At 45.8% G+C, this 20,138-nt stretch overlaps 1 protein-coding gene across 2 annotated transcripts in view; it reads right to left on the bottom strand.

Annotated features, from left to right (window-relative positions):
- Nucleotides 1-19,831, bottom strand: part of SCN4B (sodium voltage-gated channel beta subunit 4) — a 220,506-nt gene extending 200,675 nt beyond the window's left edge. Inside the window, exon 1 of one of the 2 annotated variants that reach the window (XM_078682263.1) lies at nucleotides 19,463-19,831. In XM_078682263.1, coding sequence (XP_078538389.1) covers nucleotides 19,463-19,541 — 79 coding nt within the window. In that variant the 5' untranslated portion in view covers nucleotides 19,542-19,831. The remainder of the gene's footprint in view (nucleotides 1-19,462) is intronic. The other variant, XM_078682262.1, reaches the window with a different exon arrangement.
- Between the last annotated feature and the right edge of the window lie 307 nt (nucleotides 19,832-20,138).

The raw sequence follows: 20,138 nt of genomic DNA, 5'->3' as shown, positions 1-20,138 counted from the left end.
TTCCCCACGGACTGGAAACACCCATTCTGGGACCGGTTTCGGGCATCACCCCTCGTCAGCTTGAGTCCAGTGGCGCAGTGAGGACTGGACCCACGTCCGGCATACCCTTCCCACTTAGGGCGACAAATGCAAAAGGGGCAATTGATAGATGGAATGCTGAACAATGTAAACATTCACCCCCAGTGTTAAGAACAGTAAATCTATACTTAGCTATATGCACTTGCCTTCTCGATATTTTGGCCACAATATTTTAGTAGCACGATTTTTTTGTAATGGATATTTTAAAATGCAATCTTTTTTTCTTTAATTCTGCTCTAAAGAGCCATACAAGTACACCATTACACAGTATATTTAAAAAAGCATGTACATAGAAATAGTCGAAATGCAATCAACCAAGACACCCCCAAACAGTAGCAGATTTGTTTAGTCATATGCACCGACCGCAGATACCATTATTAGAATAAAAGTGTAGCTACAACATTCTTCTAAAAGTAATTGCACAACAAGAAGATGAGTATGACTATAGAAAATGTTTTCTTTTGAAGAACACATCACAAGCTGTTGGTTCAATGATATTAGGGCAATGAAAGAAAAGTGACATTGGACAGAAAATGTGCTTTTGCCCTATAGGTCAGTTTAAATGTATCTGAAGAGTTTAGGGATACAAAGGGGCAGATTTACAATAACTGGCTCATCCCAGCATATTAGCAGGGATGCCCCAGTTAGTGTGCGTGACTCAAAAAACCACTTGCGCCACCATGGATTTACAATGCGGCGCACCATGGCGCAAAGCTAGACAGATGCGTGATGCATCTGTCGCCGTAAGGATGACGCAGAACTAGAGTTGTGTCGCAAGCGCAATTCCAGCACTGCTCTGGGGTGCCCTATACCTAATATGCTACGTCACTCCTTACGCCTGCTTCAAGCAGGCGTAAGGATTTGACGCAGCAGGGACGTAAAAGTGACTCAGTGAAATCTTGTAGATTTCACTGCGTCACTTTTATGGGGCATCCTTGCGACGGAACGCTCACCCTGCATACATTATACCTGACACAGGTATAATGTAGCGCAGGGCTTTACAACATGACGTATCTAACTAGATGTGTCACGTTGTAAATATGTCGCATAGTGGCGCATTGCTTACGCCGCCACTGCATCACAAAAGTGACGCAACGGCTGCGTAAAAGTGTTGCAAGGGGCTTGTAAATCTGACCCAAAATATTCAAAATTCTACTTCTAGTAATACATTTTACCTAATGTGTGCAACAGCAGCGTTTGAATTTGTAGTGCTTTGAATATCATGTCACACTCTGGCAGCACCTGTATGACAGAATACAGACAGGACAGGAAGTGGGATGTTTTTGCCATGTGTCACGTATGTGTTATTGTAAGCAGAACCTGCTGCTTTTACTGTCTGTGTGTGCATGGCCATATGTGACAGGGGTCTTCTGTTCATGGAGTACCGTCATTTTTAGATCTAGTGTAAGCCATGAACTTTTAATTTTACTAAAATGATATGTACTTACAGTGGTTTACAGCCATCCCTCTTCACCCATTGGTCTGTTGTTGTGTTATTTACATTGCTCTGCTCAAGGCAATGAGTCAGCTCACTACAGCTATTGGCTGACCACTATGAGTGGCAGCATTCTATCCTTTCACAAGGAGCACAAGGAGCACAGCCACACACAAAGTAATTTACTTCAGTGCTATGGACTAATATTACAATGCAAGCTTTTTGAGAAAAAAATATTTTTGCTTTTAGATAATGGTTTAGATTGATATGGGCCCAGCAGCGTCCCCCCAAAAATAATTGTTTGCAAAAACCATAACAAAACAAAAACAAAAAACATAGCAAAGCTAAAAGACTGGCAGACAACATCAGACCTATTGGCTTTGCCAGTGCTTGTTTCATTGTGCTATCTTCCACTTGGCTGCTTACTTGCAGTAGTTCAGTAGTGCCACCTTGGAACAGTTGCAAGCTACTGTGTCTTAGAAAGATAAGAGATATTCCGGCCATCCCGGAATGAACCTGAAAGCTTGAGCACCAGGACTCCACCAGTGCCACATGTAGGCATGGCCACCTAGGAAGTTCCCTCTTTTCCTGAGGAACTTTGCCTTCCTTCCATAAGGCCACATAGGGTGTTTGGACTACTGAGGCAAGGGAGAAGACAACAGAGGTGTGGGCCTAGGGCCTATTTTAACAAGTAAGGTGCCATGTTTGTCTATTGAGATTAATTCATCCCTGCAAGGTTTAACCACTAGTTCTGGTAGTACATTTTCATTTAGAAATACAGTATTTAGCATCATTGTGCTAAATTAGGTCCCTTTGGAGTTTCAGATTCTTGGCATCCACTCTTGAGTTTAGAATGGAGAGACTAGATAGACTCCAAATCCAAATGACCATTGAGTCCAGACAAGATCGCCTCACTCTTTTATCATTCAACTTTTTTAAGCCAGAAAAAGATAGCCTTAAGCCTAGTAGGTCGGTTTAAGGCTGGAAATATGGACCTAATTTGCAAAGCTTTATTTACTAAACTTTTGCCCTGGCTCAAAACTGTTTTAGGCATGAAAGACATAAGTCACAAAAGGCAGACTTAAACACAATCCACGTAAAGTCCTACCCATGTGTATATCTGAGAAGTCGTATGGTGCTTAAGACTGTCTTAGCACAGGGCTACGCTTTAATAAATCAGACCTTCACAGAGGAGTCATGTATAACACAGCACAGCAAACAGGTACAAGCAGTTTGTGCCCAGTTGTCCTTTGGAGAGTGGTCAACACTGATTTGCACATCTTCATAATGGCACTAAGGAGCTAAAAATTAGGGCACGGAAGGCGCCTAAAGTAGCTTGCAATGGTTCTCAGCAATTCACACATTGCCAACCTTGATGATTTTGCTTTCTCGGTTGCTGAATAAATATTGCTAACATAACTACATAAGTATTTAGGTATAGGGAGTACTCTGGAGGACAATGACTTCTTCAAAGCAATATCCAGTTGAGACAGACTACTTCATTGTTTGGATCCGGCACGGGAAAAAAGCATTGGCAAAGCCAAAAAGTCTGAGTAAGAAATTGGGTAAAAAGTAGAGGGAGATAAGTACCCGCCTCAAACAATAATCACAATCCTTTTAGAGGTGAGCACTTAAAGTCACTAAATTAACCTGAACTCAACCACATGGTAGCTGTGGTACAGAGCAGCAAGGCTTAGCTTAGAGGCAATATGTAGAGTTTGAATTCAGTAATAAAACAGTAATAAAGTGGAAATGCAAAACAATTAAAATCCCACAAGGAAGAAAATAGAGTAAATTTAAATAATTAATGACAACAAAAATAAAAAATCAAATCTTGGGGAACAGGAGACATGCGTTTTTAAAGTTTTAAGCAGCAATAGCACCAAGAAGCACAAAATGCCAAAGATAGGAAAGGGTCACAGTAGAACAGGATCTAGGCACAATATTATGCTGACCATGACGGATCGCGGGTCCATGACACCAACCAGGTTTCTCCTTGGCAAAAGATTTTACCTTCTGATTTAGTCCCTTTAAGTCCCAATCTGCCACAGGAGTAAACTTCTGCGCCGCCCAGGACCTTAGGGAGAGGCACTTAGAGACGCATAGGGTGTCAGGCAGAGGCCGAACAGCAAGCTCAAGTCCAGGCACTGTTGCCACAGGTCAGCCAGGCAGGTCAAGGAAAAGGCCTCTTGTAACTTGTTGTGTCCCTGGAGCTTTAACAGTCTTATGACCCTGGGAGTCCACTTTTTTCTCCTGGGTACAAGAGGGAGGGCAAGTATAGTGTTCTAGGCTCTTCTCCAGTCTAAGACAACAGGTTCAATCCTCTTCTCGTCTTCCACAGGGGTGTTCTGAAGTAGGTGCCTGGAGATGCCACATTTATGCCTGGCACAAGCTGGTGGGTGGAAATGACCACTGGGGACGTCCCAACCAATGGGGTAAAGGTTTCTAGGGCTATCCTTACCCACTATGGGCATTTTCACGATCTTAAAAGTATGCAGACACACTAAACCTGGACTCTGAGGGCTGTTTGTGTGGAGAATGTACTATCCTAATTATAGCATCCTCATACATCTAACACTAAAATCTGGTTTGAAGCAGGTCCTGTACCCACAATAAACACAAAAACAGGAGTCTGGTAGAATAAAGCTGGGTTTTCCGGCAACCAGACAATGATACACAGGAATTATTTTGGCATCCTGTCCTCGCCGTTTGACGTGTGCACCACATGTTATGTGTAAAACCCCAGTAGACCTCTCAAGCAGGTTTTGCTACTCCAGCAAGATTTGACACTGTCAGAAAGAGGCCCACTTTGAATGGAGTCTGCCTGGCTGGGTGGGGGCAAAAGAGGGGCAGGCCTGCTAGTGAGAGGGGTAGACACCTTTGAAGTTAATCAAGTTTCTGGGCCCAGCTCATAGGCCACCAGGCCATCCCATCAAGGAGTGCAGGACCTCCACATACCCCAATGCCTTTTGCCACTATCCTAGGAGCCACTTCACACCCCATCAAAGGGGTTATTCAGCTATTAGATATCAGTTGGATTGCATGCAAATGGGCCTCCAGAGGCTTTAGGAAGGTAGAGGTTAACTTTCAAAAAGTCCCTTTTGGGTAACATTGGGGCTAATGCTGGCGAAGAAAAATATTTCCCAGCGATTGGGGGCATCGGTTCCGCCCACGGCACGGGAATGGGAAAAAGATATGGACTGGGCAATGTTTAGAGAAAAGACTGTATATGTGTCGCGTGGATGTCCCAACAAATGGTCTCGGGTGTGGGGCTTGTGGAACTCTTATCGTGGAGAAATATGTCAGCCCCCTCTGGCCCCTGCACGGAATGATCCCCCGTCGCCCGACACATTCCACCCTAAATTACTGTCTTTTGGAATTTTAGCTACTGTACCACTGATGCCTATCGTACTGCTCCTTCTGTATTGTCATATTATTGCTGATGTTTGTTTTTTTCTTAATAAAAAACATTTTTTTGTTTAAAAGTCCCCTTTCCTTAATAGTTATACAACATTTGTTAAATTGGATTTCAAATACATATTAAAAAGAGTTTTTGAAATCTGTTTCTAGCTGCTTCCAAACCAAAATGAGTAACCCAGTGCTTTCCTTTGGAACAGCCAGCCTTGCTACCTAGACTTTTGGGATTTTTCCACTATAAGGACATATTTAACATTACATTTCTGCATGTTCTACTGTACATACGGTGCACCCTGTCTTATTGACAATAAGATCTACATAGAGTTGAATTAGAAATATTCAAAAGTTAACTTTTGACTTGTCATAGGAAATTATTTTGTCAGATATAATTTGCAGATTTAAAACTGCAACAGGTCTGCATCATCCTGCAAGACTGGAGGATGTTGTGCAGTGGGACAGGATAGGCATCGCACACCTTGGTGACGTTTGGGCAGGTACACACGTACAGACGTTTCAGGAGCTGCATCAGCATTATCAGCTCTCCTGCACCAAGTTCTATAAATACCTTCAGCTGCAGCATGCCCGGTCAGTCAATATTCCCCAGCCACGCAGTTCTCAGAGTTGAGTCCCTCAAGGCCAAATTGTTATTAGGGACGTTATACAAGAGGGCATTTCTCTGCTCATTAATGCTCCAGGCCACTTCCCTAGGTTGAGATGGAAGTGGGAGGCCTGTGTGGGTGAACCGGACGATGCTGAATGGCGTGAAGCCCGGATGGCCCCTTGAGAGTTGGCTGTTTCCACGTGCCTCCAACTGGTCCAACTTAATTATTTACACATCACGGACATGACTCCCCTGCGGCTCCATCCAGCGGATAGGGACTCCCTGGCCAATTGTTCCAGGCGCCCTGCCAGAGGCAGATTTTCTCCAAGTCGTCTGGTTCCCTATTGGGAGGGTTACAGAGGGAGCTTCCAGCAGTATTAGATTGGAAGCTGGCCCTTACCCCAAGAGTTGTTCTGTTGGGATAGTTGGAGGATGTGGATGGGCAGAGGATGGAATGTGTCTTCATTAGTGTGGCTACTCTGGTTGCCAAGTAGGACATAGCCCGTAAATGGAAATCTCTGAACCTCCCTCGGTAGCAGAGTGGCGTGGGGGGGGGGCATCTACGAAGCTCAGGATGCCCCCGCAAACATAAGAAGATCTGGGTTAGGTGGCGGACCTACCAGGGACTGTGTGGGGGTACTGGCTGAGTATGTTATGTTAAAGAGATGTGTACAGCACATGGCTGCCCCAGCGACGGGGCTTCCCAGCACTACCCAGGTAACACGTTGCAGGATGGAAAAACAAGAAGGAGTAAATTAGGTCGGGAATATCTATGTTTTTGTCGCCTTTCTAAAAGCTAGGTGGTTCTGAATACTTCTGATAGACACTGATAAAGAGTTCCAGAGTCCACACGCCAATGCCCTAAAAGAGCGGCCCCTGGCTCTTGCTCTTAAAACTGGGGGAGGTACAAGTTAAATACTGATTGGCTGAGCGCAACGTACATCGCGGTCAATATGGCACCAGCAGATCAGATAAGACAGGAGGGGCTTGTTGGGTCAGAATTTTGTGAGCAAAGCACAATGTCTTAAACTGGATTCTTTTATCAACAGGCAGCCAATGCAGCCAAGGCATAAGCTTAGACGCTGAGCAGAATTTCGGGAGAGCAAAAACAGTGGAGTGCGTGCTGCTGCATTTTGTACCCTCTGTAGGCGCTGAATCCCAGATTTATTAATGCCTAAGTAAAGGGTGTTGCAATAATCCAGCCTAGATCAAATGGTAGCTTGGATAATCGTCTGGCAGGTTTGTGAGTCAAAAAACCCTAAGAGAGGCTTGAGTCTGAACAGACACCCAAAACAAAACCCTGTGACCGCTTTTGTTTAGGCTTTGAAGGACAGCCCACTGTCCACCCATACTCCCAGATTTTTCAATGCCTCCATAGGCAGGTGTGCAGGCCTCAACGCGTCTGGCCACCATTGCTCTGACCACAAATTACTGTGTCTCCCTAGCAGCAGAATTTCGGATTTACTGGCATTTAGCTGCAGACAGTTTGTTGTCATTCAGTCTGCAATGTCCAGCATGCCTTCCTGAAATTTAAAGAGGTTATGTTTGCATTTTTTGGAGAAGGAAATAACCAGTTGGGTATCATCAGCAAAGGACACTCCCGTTTTTTGCTACCACTGCAAGGGGTTGCAGATAGGTATTAAAGAGCGGAGGGCTCAATATTGATCCCTGCAGGACTCCGTAGTGCAAGGCATACTCCTGTGAACAGTAGGGTGGTACAGTGACCTGGAAAGTTCTACCATCCAGAAAGGATCTGAACCAGGCCAAGGCTGCATCCCCAATACCTATCTCCTGCAAGCGGCGTAGTAGGATCTTATGAGATACCGTATCAAAAGCAGCGATGAGATCAAGTAGAATTGGAGCCCTGGAGTTACCTTCATCCAAAGTACTTTGAATTTGCTCAAACACTATTTTGTGTGGAGTCCAGTATCTCATTGGACTCTACAAACTTTGTAAGGATGGAGTTCACATGGAATTCAGTGGCTTTGGCCTAGAATGGTGGTCGGGATATGGGGCTATAGTTTTAAGGCTTATATGAGTCCAAAGAACGTTTTTTCAATAGCGGTGTTACTTTGGCGTACCTCCATGCAAGTGGTACTGATGCCGAGGTCAGGGAAAGGTTATTCTGCTCACAGCAGACTGGTAGTAGATGTTTTTGAAATTTACGGAGTTGGTCCGGTTTCATAGGGCCTGCTGGAGAGCCTGATTTGATATTATTGCGGAGGGACTCAACCTCTGGAAGGGATAGTGAAGGGAAGGAAAGCAATGTTCTTCCATCCCTGTTCACATTATCCCTTATCCCTCCCCTACCATCCATGTTGTCATTCACAATTGGAAAGTTACTATAGATCTTCTCCACCTCGTTCATGAAGAAGCTAGCCAACGCATCACACTGATTAGCAGAGGTGATGGGGGATTCGGTTACCGAGTTCGAACTCCTCTCTTCATAACCTTAAGTAGGGAGAAGATCGTTTTTGAGGGATTATTGCTCTCTTTCATTTTAAAGGCAACATACTCAGCCCTGGCCTTCCTAATCAGCTTGTGGTAAGCCTTGATGGATGTGTGATACTGATTTTAGGCTTCTAGATCAAATGAGCGTCTCCAAGCACGCTCAAGTAGCTGGGTTTTTTTTCCGCGAGAGTCAAAGACTCATTAATCCAAGGATTAGACTGAGCTATTTTCCTATAACCCAGTTTGGCCAGAATACAGCTATCAAGGGCACGAATAAGCCAGTCCTGAAAAATGGCATTTGCTGTATTTATGTTTGGGGCAACTCAGTTTTTTAAATTTGCAGTAGATCACAGAAAAGATTGTCATCTAATTTGTGCCAATGTCGCTTTAATGCAGGCTGAGGACAGATCTGTAGCGGGTTTCCTTGCCATCGCAATGATATAGAGACAAGGAAATGGTCCGCCCAAGCCATGGGAAGAGGAGGGAGAATCTTTATGGAGGGCAAATTAGAGAATACAGGATCCAGCAGGTGCCCTGCTAAGTGTGTGGAGCTGGGAACGCATTGCAGCAGCTGGCAAGCCTCTCGATCTGCTAAAAAAATAACAATCTCCTACTTGTGGTCATCTTCCAGATGGAGATTGAGGTCTCCAAGTATATTAAAATTTGCTAATTTACTGGCCAATGTAGCGACCTTGTTAACCAACTCTTTCCTAAAAGCTTTAGATGGCCCTGGCTGTCAATAGATAAGCAGGCCGGAAACTGTAAGATTGTAGTTGAGGGTACTTTTAAACAGGGCACTTTCACAATCTGATATATCGTCACCAATGAAATTGCAGAGATAGGACTCTTTAATAAATACTGCGATGCCCCCCACCCCATCTGTTAATGACTATTTAATTGATTCATAGCGTAACCCTGAGATAGTGCTAACCAAGGTTCTGCAAAAGAGTCCTATGTCAGACAGGTTTGGTTAAGAACGTGTCCGAGGATTACCCTAGTAACAGGTCAAACACCTCTGCATGATACAAACCCATGGGTTGTTTTCTTAGTGTGGAATCAGCGCCTCCTAAGTGTACGCGACTTTTGTGTGGACTATCTGTGCGGTGCAGAGGTGAGGGATACTAACACTCTTAACCCTCAACCGGGACCCTTGACGAGGTCCAATGTAGACAAATACTATGATCCTATGCACACACTATATGATATTATTGCACCACTGTGTTACCATTACATATTCGATGCACCTTTGATAAAACACAAATTCCTGTGCTAAGTAAAATTTGTTGAATGTTCTTTTGTACGTTATTGTTTGGTAAGATTGCCCAGCCAACACGTGTTTCATCGTGGGTGATATCCCAAGCGACTTCTTCCGGGCTGCAGAGCAGGTGGATGAAATCTATCGCGTTCTCCCAGTCGGTTCTACTTCCGTCCCGGCTGTAATTAGGTTGCCTTCCAGTTCTCTGTCCCGATACTATTGTTGGTTGCTGTATGCCTAGTTCTAAGTCCAACAACAACACAAGCATTATTATAAATCAAGCACGCCATCATTGACATGCTATGATTCATTAATCTCTGCACTTTTAAGAATGTTACACATGGTTTCTATGTTGTGTGGTCCAAACATAACGTGCGCTACAACAAACTGAACACCAATTCCAGTAACCCTTGCCTTTTTAGAGCACACCCACCCAGACCGGCCACATGAGAGTTTGGTTTAACCATTTCCTTTGTATAGTTTTAGCCGTTCGACATGCCATCTTCCGCTGAACCAGCTAGGTAGGCTCATTCTTTAAATTGAGATTTCTGACCCAAGATAGTCACGCTGACTAGGGGTATTTGAATTTGAAACTGTAACAGCATTTACAATTTTCAACATAGTGCATAATAATAACCATGTTGATTAAATAGGGTACACATTCAAGAATTATGATAACGTTAATCTCCTTTCTTGTAGTTTCAGATACGACAGATCTGATTTAAAAAAACATAAGTGTAAGTTACCACTTTAGTAGGAGCCGCAATGAGCACCTAAACACACTTGGTCCTGACGAAAGCCTCAAGAAAATACGAGAAGGCTGAAACATGTTGACCTACTAGTGCAGTAGACTAGTAACTGGGTCTACACACGCATAAAATTCTGTCTCACCCGGTGATGTAGGGAATTTTAATTTCACTGCACTTGAGCACATTCACGCCCCCTTTTAATCTCTGGAAACTACTGGCAAATCAGTCGGTCTACCTCCAGATGGAGGACAGCATATGTACTATCTGAAATCCCTATGATGATGCTGTAACAGTACACCAAGGGGGAGAATCAAGATATACCACCATTTGCCTGTGTACGTTGATGAGGGTTTTTAGACAGTTCCAACACTACCAAGACCCTGATTTCACAGCACAAGTGATCCATTCCCCCCTTGATTTCTTGAACTAGTTCAAAGTCCAATCAGATCCTTGATTTATTCTCTAATTCGATGTCCTTCTTAAATATGTAAAACCCAGTTGAGTGTCTCGGGATTTGGAATCTTAAGCGTGTACGCTTAGGACCGTTCTCTTCTTCGTGTGTGTCAGTCCCCCATTGAACCGGAAAATGTAAGATTGTGATTGAGTGTAATTTTAAACAGGGCACTTTCACAATCTGATATATCGTCACCAATGAGACTGCAGAGATAGGACTCTTTAAAAATTATTGCGATTCCCCCTCTGTTACTGACTATTTAATTACTTCATAGCGTTACCCTGAGGTAGTGCTAACCAAGGTTCTGCTACAGAGTCCTGTGTCAGCCAGGTTTAGTTAAGAACAACGCGTCCGGGGATTCCCCTAGTAATAGGTCAAATACCTCTGCATGATGTTTGGCCACATATGCTTTCCACTGTACTGTGCTGGGCTTGGTGGGCTGTAGTCACGCTTTGTTTTGTTTTTGTTGTTTGGTGCAAAACTTAATACAAATGTGGTGAGAGAAAATAAAATAAAAAAACTACAACAGGTAGGCCACACATGGTAATGTACTTGGAAAATGGAAGGTGCACTCCAATGAAGTCAATTACGCAGAAGGGTATTTTGAAATGTCTTCACTTTATTTGTATTCGTTCGTTTTCTTAAAAAACGGGCACAACCAACGCGTTTCGTTCCCCTAGTGCCACGGGAACTTCGTCAGGGCGTATGTAAAACCATAGATATAGTAATCTGTATTAGGTGAGCCAAGATCCTTATTAAGAGTACATCGGCAAGTATGCACCGTCCCGAGTGTTCAAATTTCTCATTCCAGTAATCAAGCTTGCAATCAAAATATTTTCCAGAATGAATGATCCTATAGATAAAATTATGACCAATGTCTTCCCATACAAAGGGACCTCCTGGTAATGACCACCAGTTTTCAGGCCCCCAAGTAATAGTCCAATTCCATATTCAAAACTAAGAACGAGCTCCAGTACCTAAGGGAGTGGCGACCAAAGTTTAAGGTACGCTCCCCGTAGTGTGAAACTGAATTGCTTTCTGTCCGGATTTCCCCCGCTATAAGTGTTAGCCAGGTTCCCAGTACCTGTGATAAGGCGTAAGAATCCCGTACATCGACAGGCCAGCACGAACGAATGGATGGCACGAGGGGGGCTGCAGTCCACAAGTTACATTTAACTTACAGGCCCTAGGTAAACTTTGCACCATGTGCTGGGGACTTATAGCCGCCTTTTGAGTTCGTCAATGCTTGTTTGGTTTTGTCAGGATTATTCCAAAACTTTTTTGTTGTGAAAACTGCTGGGCTCTCATCAATCTAAAAAAATGTCATAAAGAAAAAAATTATTTTGGTCTTAAAAAGCACCCATACACCTATTCCCTTTGTGGTCCTCGACAATTAAAGGAACTACTTTGTGTGCACATGCGCTCCTTGCAAAATAGCAGAATGTTCTTACCACTCATAGTGACGTGAGCCAGTGGCTGCAGTGGGCTGCCACATTGTCCCATGCTGCACACTGTAGTGAGCAGAAGAAACATGTGAATTACACAAACACATCAATAGATGATGCCTGCTGGCTGAAAACATCCATAGACCCCTAATAAGTAATTAGAATATACAGGGCTTTAAGTGGGCCGGATCTGACCGGGTCTGAGCACCAGCTGTTTTTTAAAGGGGGCCTCGAAACAGGTCCCTGTCGGGCTCTGTTTTGTGCCCTGGCGCAGGGGATCTGTTTTTCTGACTACAGTGACAGCAGGCACATCATGTGCGCTGCTCACACTGAGGACTTCTCACTAGTGGAGAAGTTACGGCATGACGTCATGCCGGGTGAGTTGTAGGGGAAGGGAAATCCTGTAAAGAGAGTAATTTTCTCTCTGGATTTCCCTTCTCGTTTTGAAACTCAGGAGCAGCAACATTGTTGTGGTGTCACCAGGGCTTTAAATGGAAGCTTTTTCAATATTTTATACAAGCCATAGTTGCTCCTTATTTATCTTATGCAATTACCAACCAATGACAAAGCCAATAGTCCTGATTTGTTGTAGGTATGATGCTACTTGTTGTAGTTTATATTTGGATGCAATGAAAACAGCAAAATACAAGTCGGGTGGCACACTATACTAAGCACAGATTTGTAGTTTACAGGGATTTAAGTCACGCTCTTAATTACATTAGCCACGCCCCTTTGAGAGACCCCCCCCCCCCAGTTTTATCTTCGCACTTAAAGCCCTGAGAATATATATTATATAACAAAGGTTAACCCTAGACCTAAAAATCTGCGGACAGTAAATGTTAGGGTGACCAGAATTTTAAAGCCAAAAACGGAGACATTTCACAAAATAGAAGAAGGACTACAATGTTACTTCAAGCAATGAGAGCGCTCCTCAGCAGAGAATTACAGAACAGGCAGTAAGAACCTAATTAAAATGCAATGTTTAAACCCAGTAGCTTGCCTGTTAATTAAATTGCTTTCTTGAAACAACTGCTAACTATCCCTGCTTTGTAAAATATAGAAAACTCCTCCCACCGTTTTTAGTCGACCCTCTCTAAAAACAGGGGCATGAGCTAAATTTCTTGAAATCTGCTGGGACAGCTGGTTAAAAACAGGGACTGTCCTGGCAAAACGGGGACGCCTGGTCACCCTAGTAAATGTGTCGAGCTGAGGCCAGCCAGTGCCCTGAAAGCACCAACAGAGCAGGCCTGGGGGACCGGAGAGCGCGGGAGGCGCGGGGTCATAGGGGACACGTTGGAGGTCTTGGAGAGCCTGGGGCATTTTGCCAGGGTTCCGAGTGGAATTTTTTGGACGGGTCAGCATGAACGCTTGTGATCCGAGAGAGGGATGGTGGGAGAGGAGGGAGGGAGGGGTGGAAGCGGAGACAGAGCGCCTGACAAGAAGTCCTCTCTCCGAGACAAGACATCGATTGCTGCAGCCGCAGTCTGTTCCAGTTACTCGCTCCTTCCGCTGTCCATCACCGTCGCCTTCAGTCGAAACCCTGTGCCATTAATAGCTCAGTGGGCTAATGCACTGCCTGCAGCTACCGTAGTCGGATCAAACCAAGGCCCTGTAAAGTTGCCCTTCAGTGTTCGAAGGTGACCGGAAGAACTGTTGATGACGGCAGGTAAAAAAGAACGTTTGTCCTTTACAGTGCCACGAAGCCTCAAGCTTAGCAAAATTGCTACGTAAAAATCTTAACTGATACTTGTCTTCCCTCACTCCAGTTCTTTCTTCCCTACATTTCCCTGCTGCTTGCACCCCCTCCCTCACAGACCCGCATATCTCACTCCTTCTTGCATCCCCATATCTGCACTCCCTGCTGAGTTCTTGGTATGAACACACAGATCCGTCACTTTTGACAACACGGAAATCGGTTTTGCATTAAAATTCGAGGAAAATATAATTCCTCAGAGCCTGCCGCAGAAGGTTTATTGCAATATCCCTCTTCCTGGTAAAGGGACACTCATATAAGGCATCCAAGGGCGACTTCCGAGCAGAGGAAACTAGAGAAATATGCTTATCGGAGCAGGGTGCCCACAACGTTGGTGGTGCCCACGCCACGAGGAGGGCACCACCCACACAGCTGCCAAAGGATGCTCGCACCCACTTGCCCATAGACCCCCAGATATACAGCATGCTCCGAGGCCCCAGGGTTCCATCCGAAGTGAAAAAATAGACTACAAAAATATAAATTGAAAACATCTACTGCCCACATGCCTGCCCAGACTGTATTTCTATACAAGCTCTCTTACCACCTCTTGTTTGCTTGGGTTAACTAATTCGCCATTCTAACCCAGTCCAGGCACTGAGGCCAGTGTTTGATCGTGGGATTAGGTGAAGGCAACATTACTTTAAGGGACTAGCTGCGCATGCCCAGTAGCTGCTTGTGTGGCCCTTGTGGTTTTTTTTTCCAGTGCGTGAAATATAAATAGAAAAGTGCAGGAACTCTCTATCCCAGAGCACCTGTTTTTTCAGAGAAGTGCCGGTATTCCCACATTAAAAATACTGCACTTCTGCAGAGAAGTCCAGGTACTCTCCCTTTGAGATGAAAAAAGTGCAGGCTTTCACTAACTGCGAGTGCCCCTTTTAAAGCACTCGTTTCCACTTTTGCCAGGGCCCGAGTCGGGGGTACACGCTGGTGGACGGCGTCCACCCACTATTTTCACAGGGTGTACGCAGTCCACCCTGCCAAGAATTTGTGCCCCACTGAATAATGTGCTGAACTCGTCCCGGTGTAATTTCCAAACACCGCGACACTTTCAGCAGCGCCTGCACGTTGACTGCTTTCCATCTTTAACAAGCAACAACGTGCAGGCGGGGAAGGGCCCATAACAAAGGCCCAATTTGAGTCTCCTGGCTGGGAGCAGTCAGGAGCTTCACACCTAGAAGCAAATGCAGCAGAGGGGAAACAAAGGTTAGCACTTCACACATACTTAAGAGAGGCAGCTTTTCACTTTGTTCAGGGTCTGTTTACTACCTATGCATGCACTGTAAGAATGTCAGATATGTTGGTCTCTCCCAGTATTTACATAATACTAAATGTAATGTATATAGCGCTTACTACCCCTGAGGAGGCATTGAAATAATTTAAGTACCACTTTTTACTTGTATAGCGCTACTCATTCCAATGCAGGTTGTCTGAGCTCTTTACATCAACACGTGCATATTAAATGTACAATAGATTATATACGTGTGTAAATTAATGTACAGGATGTGTTACATAAAACTGGGGGTTTGCAAGGTGTAGAAGTCATATATCGTCTACCATAGCTCACTGTGCTATTATCCTCGCAATGCGCTCAAACGTACGCGATAGACCTCCTAAACATATATGTGAGGGCTTTAGATCTGATGTCATTTTTTGTGATTGCAAAAAGAACAATTGATGGACAGAATGCAGAACACTGTCATACATTCACCCCCAGTACAGAGATCTGGGTCTGAATCCATCGTTTTTTTGCTCACCATGCCATTCCAGTTTGGACCCAGCCATATACAAATCAGTCTTGACCCTGCGCCCAATGGGAACAGTCCAGCCCGAACTGCCAGGCCAGGTCCTCCCTGGACTGGAAACAAGCATCCTAGGACCGGGTTGGGGCTTTCAGCCCTCATCAGCCAGGATAGCTTGACTCCAGTGGTGTGGAGAGCACAGGACCCATGTCTGGACATACCCGTCCCACTTGGAGTGACAAATGCAAAAACAACAGTTGATGGACAGAATGCAGAACAATGTCATACATTCACCCCAGTACAGAGATCTGGTCCTGAATCCATCGTTTTTTTTTTGCTCACCATGCCATTCCAGTTTCGACCCAGTCACTTCTTGTGATGCCACTTCCTGTAAAGTGGTGGCTTATGATGCCACTTTCTGTGATGTCAATTCCTGCGATGGCATGTGTGATGTAATTTGCCATGATGTTGTGCGCTGTTATGTCACGCGCCACGATGTCGCGCTCCGTGAGGTTGCGCGCCATGATGTCACTTGCATACTGCCTAACTAGGTTAGTCCCCCCCACTTCTCTTTTTAGGACTTGTGCCCTGCTCGTTTCATCGTTTGTTTTCACGTGTTAGCAGTCCTTGAATAAATCACTCATTATTATCACCTTCCAGTGCTCGAGACTTCACTTGTCCTCTCTAGAACAGAGTGAAGGGAACAAGGCCAACAAAAATATAACGACATTTTCTAATTAGAGCAGAAATGTGTAATGAGGTTACAGTGTGTCTGAAGCGGTTGACAGCCCTGGGCGCGAGGTCTCACCCCATCACTTGAATGTGAATGGCTATTTTTTCCAGTCACAAAGCTGAACTATAAACTTTGATGTGGAGCTTGCATGTAAATGTGTATAAAACGCGTGAGTGCGTATGTAAACCATGCATTCATGTCCATCTACTTCCTTGTCCGACGCTGCCAAGAACATCCATGTTCAGACGTCACCCCTTCCTCATTGAAAAGTTGGCGCGCACATTTATAAACGTTCAATAATGCCTGCTGTGCAAACAAACACAATTCAGAAAAGGGGTGGTGATGAACAGAGTGTCTGAATTAAGCAGACCACTCTTACCCAGTCCAAAGATCAGGGCTTGATCCATCACCGTTATTAAAACGGTGATGGATCAAGCCCTGATCTTTGGACTGGGTAAGAGTGGTCTGCTTAATTCAGGCACTCTGTTCATCACCACCCCCTTTTCTGAATCATTTTGTCCACCATAAGCGTGGAAGGGTATACTCAGATGTGAGTCCCTTGCTCATTGCACCATCAGGATTCAAGCAAGCCGGGCCGACGACGCCTGAAATGGCAGAAACCGGTCCCCGGAAGCTTGTTTCCTTCCCAGTATAAGAATTGGCTTGGTAGTTTGGTTTGCCCTGTTCCCATCATGCACTGGGACAGGAACAGACTAATTTGCATATAGCCAAGTTCTGAGCTGGGATGGTGCAGTGAGCTAAAAAACGGTGATGGATCAAGCCCTGATCTTTGGACTGGGTAAGAGTGGTCTGCTTAATTCAGGCACTCTGTTCATCACCACCCCCTTTTCTGAATCGTGCAAACAAACACAAGCACAGGAATGCGACTATCGCTTTAAACGCAACGTACACTTGTGCTCTTTTATATTTAGAACTCATCCAGTTAATATCCTCGATGACGTATTACATTAAAGCGGTCCTGGAATATCTGAATATCGGTAAGAGCGGTGGGATGGTGGGGTGGTGGAAGCCGACAGACGGCGGAATAAGAAATATGAAATAAATAAATAAAACCATTTACTTTGCACTTGCGGCATCGCCGACAAGCCAGTGAGCGCAAAGTAAGTGATTTTATTTAGTTAATATTACTTATCCCGGCGTCTGTCGACTTCCACCACACCCTGCCTCGCCGCTCTTACCTGTGCGAGCCGCCACTGTCCCTTTCCCTATTGCACGTCACCCTGGGCATAGTATGAAGTAGGTAGGGCTGACTTTAGTGCACTGCGACTGGTGGCCACACTGGGCGCTGATCTCAGGGGAGGGGGCGGGGGCGGGGGGTCACTGTGTTTATCAATAACTTATGATTTAAAAACACTGGCAGCAGAGCTCTTCTGTGTTCAGTTTTCAGGCACCATTAACACTGTCAAGATAGCTCTTGTGATTAATGTTCCTGTCAGAGAGAGAGAGTTCGGAGTTTTGTCTTGTGGCAGTTTTCGCCTGCAATAAAGTAGCGCAGAGGGTTAATATACCTGCTGTAAAAAACACGTACAGTGCAGATCACGGATCTGAATTTTATGTGGATAGCTGAGTGGATTACTGCCTTTGTCAGAGAGATCCTTTTGTTACCTCAGTTCATAAGAAACAACCCAAAAATGTAACAGTGACTGTTATGAACTGGTATGAAACAGCTGCATGTAAACTGCATAAAATAGGTTAGGGCGTTATTTTACGCCCCAGTTTTGCATTATATCTATTCCTAATGTTGCTGAAAGGGGTTTGTGTGGGTACATATACATTCTTATTAGTAAAGCCAGCCTTTACCAGTGTTTTACAACAAATAAAATGTATGTGAGAAGAGGGGCTAAGGAGAGGTGACGGCACTTGATGGTGCAAAACATGATTGTCGCACCGGATGTCACCGGCGCTAAAGCCGGCCCTGAAAGTGCGTAGTGCCGACCACCTGCAACAAGTCTGTGCTATCCCCGCAGAGCTGTAGGGCGATGGGAGGCGTTGTGCGACACTATTAAACGAATAACAACGCACAGTGTTTTAAACACACACACACTCTCATGTGACACAATTCTCGAATAAAGGGAAGCACGCGCACATTGTACCTAAACGGGTACACAGACACTAGCATGTACATACACTTCCAGCATACATGCAATGCTCTCTGCAGACATGGCTTTTCTCTAACGCTCATGCGCAATCCCCTATGTACAGATAAACACATCACCGTGCAGTTGCAGTACACTCCCCCTACTCGGCGTGCCCACCCGCGGCTGGCAGAGTGTGCCCTTTTAGGGCACGTGTGCTGTGACTGGCACCTCTGACCAGTGACAGCCCCTGAGCTGTGGAGGGGCCGCCGTCCCCTCAGCAAGTGTGGCTGACACTAACCGGACGGCACCTCACCCACCTCCTGCAAGCGCCTCATGGATGAGGGGGTGGGGGTGGCAGCAGCCCACTCACCCCAAGGAAAAACACCAAACTTCTCGAACTGCCAGGCAAGCTTCCATGAAATGCCACAGCTCGGCGGGTATCTGCGCCTGCACACACAGCGCCAGCAGACCGCAGGTTCGAATCCCACCCGGCGATATAGTGTGAGGGAACATTGACACACACAGGGCACATGCTGACCTGCAACAGGCCACACACAGCAAGACAGTGTTGTAAAAGCGCGGCGAATCTCGTCAGACTGCCTCTGTATGCGCCGTAGGGCTGGCACAGGGTCAGTCTCGTTTCAGAAGGGGCGTCAGAGCTGGTGGAAAGTCAGTCACTTGTCTGAGGGTCTGCCTGGGAAGCCACGCCGGTGGGGATGAGGCAGTCGATAGCATGTTAGACTTGTTCCTTTCTAGGCCACCGGGATTTAGGAAGAGTTCCTTCAGTCAGCCAAGTGTTTAATTTGAGCAGGTGCTCAGCACCGGCACCTAGTCATCAGCCCCAGCGCTTATAGAACAAATTAAGGACACACTTATTTGGAAGGCAAACGATTTCCCTTGGATATTGAGGCACGCCGAGACTCGAACCCGGTTCCCCAATTCCGAAATCGGCAGATGTAGGCCATGGCCAAATCCTCCAGAATAATAAATGCTGGGGCTCTAGTCGGGAGGCAGATTACACCTGCACATTTGTACTGTTTTGCGCTGTCTCCTGATGAGAGCCCCGGCACTTTTTATTATACAAATTAACCACTGAGTTTCTAGGCAGCTGAGGTAGTCAGTCATATTCTGGCGGCGTCCCTCAGAGACAGCCCCACAGGCAGGAGTCAGTGACTTGGCGCGGGCCTGCCCCGTGACTGACAGCCTGCCCCGTCCCCGGCACACGTGCAGACGCGAGGTGTGGGGTCGCTCACCTAGCAGCAGCAGTAGGGCCCCCCTGCAGGCCGGTCCAGGGTCCGAGGTGCTGCCCCCTGCAGGCGACGCCATCTTCATGCAGTCCAGCGCCCAGAAGAGGTGAGACAAGAGCTTGGGCGCCGAGTCAGGATGCAGGAGACGGTCAAAGGCGAAGGTTAAAAATAGTGCAAGGGTAGGTAGAGGCCGGAGCCCGAGCAGTCCGCAGGGCGAGTCTGTCTAAAGTTTTAACAGGGAAATCAAGTCCACGGGCCATCTCCCTTCCCCCAACTCCTCATTCCTGTCTGGTGCTCGCTGCTAAGCCACCTCTCTCCCCACCTCTCCCTTCTGTCCCTCCTCCTCTCTCACTTTCTGTCTCTCCCTCACTCCCCCCTGGCCCCCCTCCACTGCTACTTTGCTGCCCCTCTTTCTGTCTCTTCCCTCTCTCTTTTTTTCTCTTATCCTTCCATTTTCTCTTCCTTATTCTTGCTTCTCGTTTATCTATACTGTCCCTATCTCTCTATGTTCCTGTGTCAACATTCTCCTTCAACTCTGTATTGCCATGCCCCTCGTTCTCCTCTACCGACCTCTCCTCCCTCTTTCTCTACTTTTTATTCTCTCTCCACTTGTCACCCCCCTCTTTCTACCCTCTAGCCGTTCTCCCTCTCTTTCGTTTTTTTCCCTCTCTGCCTTCTTCCC

The sequence above is a fragment of the Lissotriton helveticus genome, chromosome 3_1 (assembly GCF_964261635.1).
Source record: "Lissotriton helveticus chromosome 3_1, aLisHel1.1, whole genome shotgun sequence".
Lineage (NCBI taxonomy): Eukaryota > Metazoa > Chordata > Amphibia > Caudata > Salamandridae > Lissotriton > Lissotriton helveticus.
Note: the sequence above shows the minus strand (reverse complement) of the source record. Positions and strands in the feature narration are given on the sequence as shown.